This window comes from Alexandromys fortis, unplaced genomic scaffold, assembly GCF_014885135.2.
Source record: "Alexandromys fortis isolate MF-2015 unplaced genomic scaffold, M_Fortis_MF-2015_v1.1 scaffold_312, whole genome shotgun sequence".
Taxonomy (NCBI): Eukaryota; Metazoa; Chordata; class Mammalia; order Rodentia; family Cricetidae; genus Alexandromys; species Alexandromys fortis.
In genome coordinates, this window is record NW_026068184.1 from 1 (window position 1) to 8,317 (window position 8,317).

Sequence of the window (8,317 nt, forward strand, 5' to 3'; positions counted from 1 at the left end):
GGATTCTTCCCCATACTTGTGGGCTGTGGACTCATGCTGGCCACAGAAGGGAGTTCCTCAGCAGACTCTCCAGTCCTACCTCACCTTCTGAGGTGACAGTAGCTGTGGAATCAGATCAAGAACATGGCGGCCTCAGCTGGGGAGGGCATTAGGGAGCTGGGCCAATCAGGGAGTATGCTGGGACTCACTTCCCTTCTCTGTCCAGCAGAGAGGAAGAAGGATGGGGCTGAATGGACTGAATTGTAGCCCTGCTCTTCTGAGTCTTGACTTTGTCTTGTCGCTGACTACAGCCAGGCACCAAGTGCCATCTAGTGACTCCACTTCTCCACTCGCACAGATGGCCTGCTGAGAAGACCCAGAAGAGTGGAGCAGGCCAGCTCCAAGGAGGAAGGCAGGGGAGCACACATCATGTGAGTGGACAGAACAGATCACCTCAAGAAAATATACTTTAAGAGGGCTTGCTTTCCTTAAGGAAGCAATTCCCTTTTTTTTTATTTTTTAATTTTATTTAGAAAGGCTAACCATATTCACTTGTCAATTTTTCTTCAGCTTTAAGGAAAATAGTTTTAAAAACATAAAGTTGTAAATACACTCAAGAGAAACTGCTATTAAACAGTTCTGAACAGGCAGAAAATGTACTTTTCTTTTACAGAAAATGTTCAATCTGTAATAGCAGCATAATTTATATATAGAAAAAAAGCTGGCTTTGAAAATCCAGACTTTTGTATATATAAAACACATCCTTCTCCTACCGAGAGCAGCTCTGTGCACTCTAGAAAGCTTCTCCCCAGTACGGGACTCCACAGTAGGCAGCTCCCTCTGGTCCCCATCAGCAGTGGGCTCTCAGCCCAGCCTCCAGTCCAGTACCAGGGCAGAAAGGGCATTCAGGTCTTTCATGTATGGATGAGCTACCAGAATCTGGTCGATCTTCAGTTTCTGCTCAGAGTCAGGGAAGATCTTCAGCAGGGCCGCCCTCAGCTCGCTGGTCTCCGCAGAAGATCTCTGTGCTGGCATGATAGAGTTCTGCTGCATACTGGGAACGGTGGCCAGGGGTGTGAAGCTGCTAAGGAAGCCAAGGGTCTGAAGAGGCTCCCTGGTTCCGGGATGGAGGCTGGTGGCTGGTGTTGGCTACTTGGGTGTTGGGGCCCCAGAAGCCAGGATTGAACGTGCCCACATCTGGCAGGGCATTGAGTAGCGGCTGCATGTCTCTGTGGATAAAGTGACCATGGAGAGAGCGGCAGTGAGAAACCCCGTAAAGCACGTAAGGCTGACACAGAGGATCTAGATGCTAGCTAGTTCCATGTTTTCTGAAGGCCACAGAGCCAAGGGGATGTGAAATCAGCCCCCAGAGTGGCTCACAGGGCACCCGGCACCATTTCCAGACCAATGAGGGAACAAGCACCTCTGGGATGGACAGCCCTTCCCAGTCTGCTGTCTGAGGGTGGGCCAGGGTTGTTGCTTCTACAAGGTTCCTGCTCATCTGGAGGGTTTTATTCTAGGCAGTGTCAGCTCTCTGGGGAGAGGAATCCCTCTGGGCAGAGGCAACTCCAAGAGGCTCCTGGAATTCCTGTCTCCAGTGAGGTCTGGGTGGGGTAATGTGCTCGGAATGCCTGTACACATGGTGCTGTCTAGGCATCCAGGGACACCTGTCCTGCTTAAAAACTCCCACCAATTTCATCTGTAGCTGAGACCTGGGGCTAACAGTGCCATCAACGTCAGAAGCCTGACAGCCTGCAAAAGCTCCATTAACATTAGCAGCATCCCCTCAGGAAGGAGTGACAGCTAGAGGATGCACTAGGTGAGAGGGAAAAGGACCAGCAGGGCTGATCCTGCCACCAGACTACTTTAGGAGTGGAACAGGCAGCAAAGAATTCACCTCTAGTTTGACCTGGACCTCAGCTTAGCATGGGGCCCACACACAGCCTCAAACACAGGCCTTGAGGCCTAAAAACCTATGAGGATTTCCCATAGAAGATGTGGGGTTAAGGGGTTGGACTGGAAAAGCCTACAGCAGGCTGCCATGTCCTTGGCCCGAGTCAACGCCTCAAACAGTGTGCTAAAATCCAATGGCTCCCAGAGAAATGATAACAAGGCCACGACTTTCCAAGTGTGTCAGTCTCCATTGAAGAAGATCCCTGGGTGAAAATCAACCCACTGCGGTGGTAGAAGGAGCGGCAGGGCTGCGTTCCGGCAGCCCTGGCTCCCACATGGCAGGCTTATGCCCGAAATAATTACACGGAAATTATATTCTTTTAAACACTGCCTGGCCCGGCTAGTTTCAGCCTCTTATTAGCTAGCTCTTACATATTAATCTAACCCATTTCTAATAATCTGTGTAGCCCACGAGGTGGCTTACCAGAGAAGATCTTAACCTGCGTCTGTCTGGAGTGAGAGAATCATGGCGACTCCTCGACTAAGCTTCTTTCTCCCAGCATTCTCTTCTGTTTACTCCACCCACCTATGTTCTAACCAATAAAATGGGCCAAGGCAGTTTCTTTATTATAATTAACCAATGTCCTTCCTCCATCACTGCGGTGCACCACCAAGTTCAAACTGATGATCCCAAAGGCTCAGGCTACAAATGACCAACTAGCAGCCTTGAAAGATGGGACAGAATCTATGTTCTCCTTTAGGTACCTAGACCAACCCCATGCCAAAACCTGCCAGGAGATGCACAGAAATATAGCTCACTTTTGTTTTAAAACAAAGAAGGTCTGCCACTAGGTAAGCATGAAGGAGGCTGTGGTTAACAAGGTCACCTGAGAATTCTTAGCGTAGACATAAACTCTACTTCTCAGTGGCAGACAATAAAGCAAGCAGGCTTTCCCATGCAGAGATGGTAAACAGTAGCTGTGGGCCCTCACCCCACCCCCACAGCAGTTCCTGAGCAGGACACAAGTTCACGGCAGCACTGGACACTCCAAAGAAACGGCTGCACAAAGTGCATGGGAACGCATCCCACAGAGATCCCGGGGAGCAGTGACCTACAAGTTAGCACCAGCTTGAAAACCTGCTTCTGCTGAGACCCTCATGAATGTCTGTGTGCTCTTAGAGTAAAATGAAAAGGATCCCCACACAGGGCAGACCTAGACCCTGGCACATGAGGCAGAGGCAGAAGATCAGAGTTTGAGCTTAGCCTGCTGACTCAGAGGAAACCGTCTAAGGCAGGCAGGCAGGCAGGCAGGCAAAACAACACTGAAAAAGACCACACTGAAGATTAGCCTTGGGCTGCTTCTGTGACTGGCTTCTATACGGGTCACACATCGCTAAGTAATTACAGCCTAGAAGACATTCAAGTGCCATTTCTAGTTTTCAAGGACAGCATTTGTTGCAAAGCACAACATTTGGTTAAAATAAAAAACCCTTTGACATACAAGGGACATACAAAGAAATACCTAAGAAAGCCCTCCTTTCGAAGAAATTCATCTAGCCGAGGTCCGTTTCTTCCCAAAGGGTCATCAGGAACCATAAATATGTCCCCCACGAACGTGTACTGAAGCAGCCTACAACACAGAAAGGCACAGTGCTGACCATCAGTCCTCCTCACTGCTGAGGAAATGGAACACTCCTCACAGGAGACACCCCATTTTGGGACAATGGTCAGCCTGAACATTCCCAGTGCTATCTGCCTGGAGAGGAAGCAACCCCACACACAAGTGAAAGCGTTCTAACTTCTGTTGTGGACACAGTCCTGCAAGAAGCTCCTCTCAGCTGCCTGCAAGTCTCATCCAGACGCCAGCCAGGCATTCTGTTTTCTACCAGATGAGAAAACACGATTAGAGACCTTCAGCTTGGGACTCAGCAGGTGTGCCAAAGTGAAACTGAAAAAAAAAAGAACATGTTCATAGGCACACCTCTGATTTGGAAGAGAAAACATTGTCCTCAACAGAGAAAGCCAAGGTTGACCTAGTATTACTCATCCAGGACAGGGACCTGGGCCTGCTCAGCAGGAAAGTCTTGCCGGGAACACGGAACACCGTGGGGTCTAGAAATAAAGAACTGACTGGGCATGGTGGTACATGCTTTTAATCCTGTGACAGCTATGTAGTAAGCTTCTCTCTCGAATAAATAAAATTAAATTAAACTTAAAAAATCCTAGCATCTATGTCTGTGATGTACATTTTGGTATCCAAGTTGCTTCTGTGAGGTGAGGTCTAAAAGCAGTGGGTTGGTGGGAGCCTCCTTGTGTGCAGACTGGTGTCTAGCACACACCAGTGCCTGAGAAGTTCAACAACTCATCAACTGTGCCCACCAGGTCAAACTTTCCTCCACCCATTACTAAGACCTTCTTAGCAACACAGAGCTCAAATGTCTCAAGTAATTTACTTTCGTCCTTACTTTCGTCCAAGAGTCTGCAGCCAAGGTTTGCCTTTCTTCTAAAATTTTAAAGTTACATTGTTTCCTTATTTGTGTGCCCACAACTTTGGTTCTCTCTTTCCTGTGTGGTTCTGGAGACTTCCAGGTCCTCAGGCTTGGCACATCTCATCAGCCCAAGCTTTCAGAAACCTTGTTCGGACGTAGCAAGCTGTTAAGTCTGAGACAAGGGCCGACTGTGAAACCCGAGAGACACGCGTGTCTAGATGTGTTGCTTCCCCGCACTGCCCTGCTCATTCCCTATTTGCTTCAGATCTACGGCAGATCTGCCTTCTCCCTGAGCACAGCACAGCACTCTCGCTTCTTGTGGGTAGCAGCCGCTCGAGTGTCAAGTCTTCTGTGGGCTCATGGAAGCCAGCGTTCACTGCTCCTCAGCAGTTCACGACTGACACGTTCACAGCGGCAGCAACAAGGAAAGCTGCACGCTAAACTCATGGAAAACACCAGCCATCGAAACTAGACTTGCCTGAGCCCGCAGTTAGGTGCCCCCTCCCTCGGCATATTGTTTTTGTGCTACGCTCCTGCTGGAGTCACAGCACCCAGAGCTGACACTTGAGATGGCTGAGGTCCCGTCTTACAGGTGCTCCTAGGAGCCCCCTTCACCCTCTCCTGGGCCCACCACCTGGCAAGCAGCACGTCAGACAAAATGCAAACAAGAAGCATACACCAAAATGCAGATCACAGCAAAGTAAAACAAGATTACCTTTTTGTAATAATTTCTCTCCAGGACACCGACTCAGTCACGAACTCTCTGGAGTTATCATTTGTTACATTTATGCCCCCAGTTTTGTCTGCTAAGTGTAGCAGGAACCTATGGTTACAAGAGAGTTCAACATGAGCAAACAGCACCTCTCGCTGAGAGAAGCTGGGCTATAATGCAATAAGAAAATAGCCGCTTTAAACAAGGTTGGATACACAGAAGTCAGGTCCCGTCAACTGAAGATGGATAAAACAATAGCATCTCTGGAATTATCAGTGGGATTATAAAACAACTTTTTTCATGCAGTCTAGTTCTACAAAAAGTGATTTTTTCCTACATTTTCTAGAGCAGATCCTCAATAAACTGTGGTGACAATGCATGAAGACCTGAGCCGAGGACAAGCTAAAGGTAAGGGGCCTGTGAGATACTTCAGCTTTCAGTTGTCAGGGTTAGTTGACAATCAGCTCTGCAAATTTTTAAAGAACAATCAATTTTCTGCTTTGCTTCAAGAAGACATCATCATTTTGACCTAAAGATAGATAGATTCGCTCAATTACAAAAGAACGTGTGGTGATGAGGTACCTTTTGTGATTTTAAACAAGTTGTAGTGCTGCTGGGATCAAACTAAGGGCCTGACACGTGAGGCAAGCACAAGTCGGGGCACAGTAAAGAAACCAAGATGGCTGCTCCGTGGTTGGATGGCTGGGGGAAGTTTTTACATTGTTGGATAGGAGAGAGAGAGCAGCCAGATGCATCTGGAAGGGTCCAGAGCAGAGAGAGAAAGCAGACTGGCTGTGGATACTTCTCAGGTGTGTTGGAGGGCAGGGGTCCGTGGAGACATGATGATAAGGAGAAGCTGAAAAGAATGAATATCGAGAGGGCCCTGTTTGCCATTCCAAAGAGAGTGGTCCCCAGTCTGGAAGCATAGTGCAGGGGAGAGGGATATTCATAACACATACAAGTTACTAGGGACTGGAGGAGCCTGGAGGTTAGTTTTGGGCTTGCTATGTAACCACAGACATAGCCAAAGGAAGCGGCTCTTTCTGCTAGGCAGGAATGCTGCACATGGGAGCCTTCATCTCTGACAGCACTCCTACAATCCAGCTTAAGCAGACTGTATGACCATGACTGTCATTTTGGGGTCACCCACAACCTTCTGGAGAACTGGGGATCCCTTTGGACTCTATCACTAAACTCCTAGCCCTATGTGTGAGAGGGTCTTAACTGTCCTAGGTCAGCCTTGAACTAAAGATGACCCTGACCTTTTGGTGCTGGGATTTCAGGTGTGTTCCAGCACACAGGGTCTCGTGTACACACAGTGATGAAAGAGAGTAAGAATAAAGTATTTTGTTTTGTTGCTGAAGATAACCCCTGTCTAAACCCTCTTAAAATATCTGTGAGTAGCCAGGCACAGCGGTGCACATCTTTAATCCCGGCAGTTGGGAGGAAGAGGCTGGCAGCTATCTGTGAGCTTGAGCACAGCCTGGTCTACATAGTGAGTTCCAAGAACAGTCAGGGCTACCTACTGAGAAACTATCTAAAATACAAGACAAAACAACAAACACAGTGAAAGGAATGGAAGTGTTATTTCTTGAGCACGAACAAAGACAGAGAAACAAAAGCCCCAATCACCAGTGCAGGCACTCTAAGGTGCAGGCGGCTGCTCATCTTCACGGTGGCAGCAACTCCTAGGCGGGACTGAAAACAACTTAACAGATTCCTAACTCTTAGGAACTTGGGGAAGTTAGATTTGTTTTTATTTTCACCACCACCCTCACTCCCCAACAGGAACTCACAAATTCCAGGCTAGCTTAGAATTCACTATGTAACTGAATTCCTGATCCTCCTGCTTCTATCTCTAAAATGCTGGCATTACAGGTTGGAGCCACCACACTTGGCTAAGGTCCTTGTTAATAAACATTTCAGTTCACTTCTAAAGGGCATGACTTGTCAACGGTGCTATGTGCATCAATAAAAGCAGATAGTGAGGCCTCCCACCAGGACACATAGCTATACTCTCTGAAACCCAGAGATCAACATAAACCAAGAGGAAGTTTCATCTGCACACCTGCTCCTGGGTTCGAATCCCTTGGCTGTGAGAAAAAAGCTGTGGTGGTAAAGGCCTGAAGGCTTTTCCTGTGCCTACTGACCTACTTGCTTTTCCACCCAAGCACTTCGGGGTTCCTGAGCCTGTGACGATGCGGACAGGACAGATTCCCAGGAAAGCTCCCAACCCGTGTGCTGCCCTCCCTCAGCTCTCCTCACACCGCTCTTTGACAGTACCTTGGATGACCCCATCTAAGCTCATCTCTTTCCTATCGGTGAGGGAATGTCTGCAGTGCTCCTAGATCCCCTCTTTCCCATTCCAGCACATAGCAGTGTGGGTAACACGTGAAGCACTGTCTTCACCGGAAGGGGTGGGAACACACAGAACAGTGCAGAGAAGGGGCAGACAGGCCAAAGGCAACAGACACCACGCTTGTCACTACTTACACCAGAAGAGAGTTGCAAAAACTACATATCACCGGGGAAGCTTGGAATCCAAATTCCTCCTTTTGGGAGGTGGGATCTCACCAGGTAACCCTGGCTGGCCTAAACGCAGAGATTCACTCAGATCTGTGATTGACATAGTGAGTTATAGGACAGGGCGGCATGGTGAAACTCTGTCTCAAGGAGGAAAAAAAAGGAAAAAAAAAGGAAAACCAACTACATATATCTGCCTTTTCTCACTTCAGACATACTTTACTAAATTAAATAAAATCAAACTTAACACAATGGTGTCTTCTGTGCCATTCCTAACCCCATAGAATATATAAGCTTAGTAGTGACTTTGATCACGAGTTTTAAAACTGAGCAAGCAGAGTGCACACCAGCCTGGTGGCAGGCAGCTGGCTCCTCACCACCCCACTCCCACCTTGGGAAGGAAAACAGCCCTTCATACCTGTCATCATGAGAAGCGATCCATTCTCCAAAGACCATCCGGGTAGGAGTTAAAGATAATATTCCAAGCTCCTGGAGCTGGGTTAAGAAGTGCAGTTCTGTTTGTGGAAGAAGTTGATGTGTGTTCAGTAAAGGCCATCTTTCCCAGATGTGTAAACAAATGGATGCAAACCCAAATAACTTCACTTGGGGACTTGCAGAAAACCTCCTTTTCCTACTGACTCAATTTTACTAACTACCAGATCAAGAAGAAAAAAGAAAATCAATTAAGACTCATACTAAGACAAACCCTGCATAGGAACT

The 8,317-nt window shown here is 47.8% G+C and overlaps 1 protein-coding gene across 1 annotated transcript; it reads right to left on the reverse strand.

Annotated features, from left to right (window-relative positions):
• Nucleotides 1–484: 484 nt before the first annotated feature.
• On the reverse strand, nt 485–8,110 carry LOC126492739 (NEDD4-binding protein 1-like). The gene is made up of 4 exons (XM_050129314.1): nt 8,016–8,110; nt 5,078–5,185; nt 3,396–3,503; nt 485–1,208 (listed from the first exon to the last, which is right to left on the reverse strand). Exons 1-4 carry the CDS (start codon nt 8,051–8,053, stop codon nt 1,064–1,066), a joined length of 399 nt encoding a protein of 132 aa, XP_049985271.1. The 5' UTR covers nt 8,054–8,110; the 3' UTR covers nt 485–1,063.
• Between the last annotated feature and the right edge of the window lie 207 nt (nt 8,111–8,317).

Coding starts and splice junctions, on each gene's coding strand:
- LOC126492739 (XM_050129314.1), bottom strand. CDS start 8,053: ATGGTCTTTGGAGAATGGATCGCTTCTCATGATGACAG. Junction 5,186..8,015: donor ATCGCTTCTCATGATGACAG/GTATGAAGGGCT, acceptor TTGTAACCATAG/GTTCCTGCTACACTTAGCAG. Junction 1,209..3,395: donor CGAAAGGAGGGCTTTCTTAG/GTATTTCTTTGT, acceptor CTTTATCCACAG/AGACATGCAGCCGCTACTCA.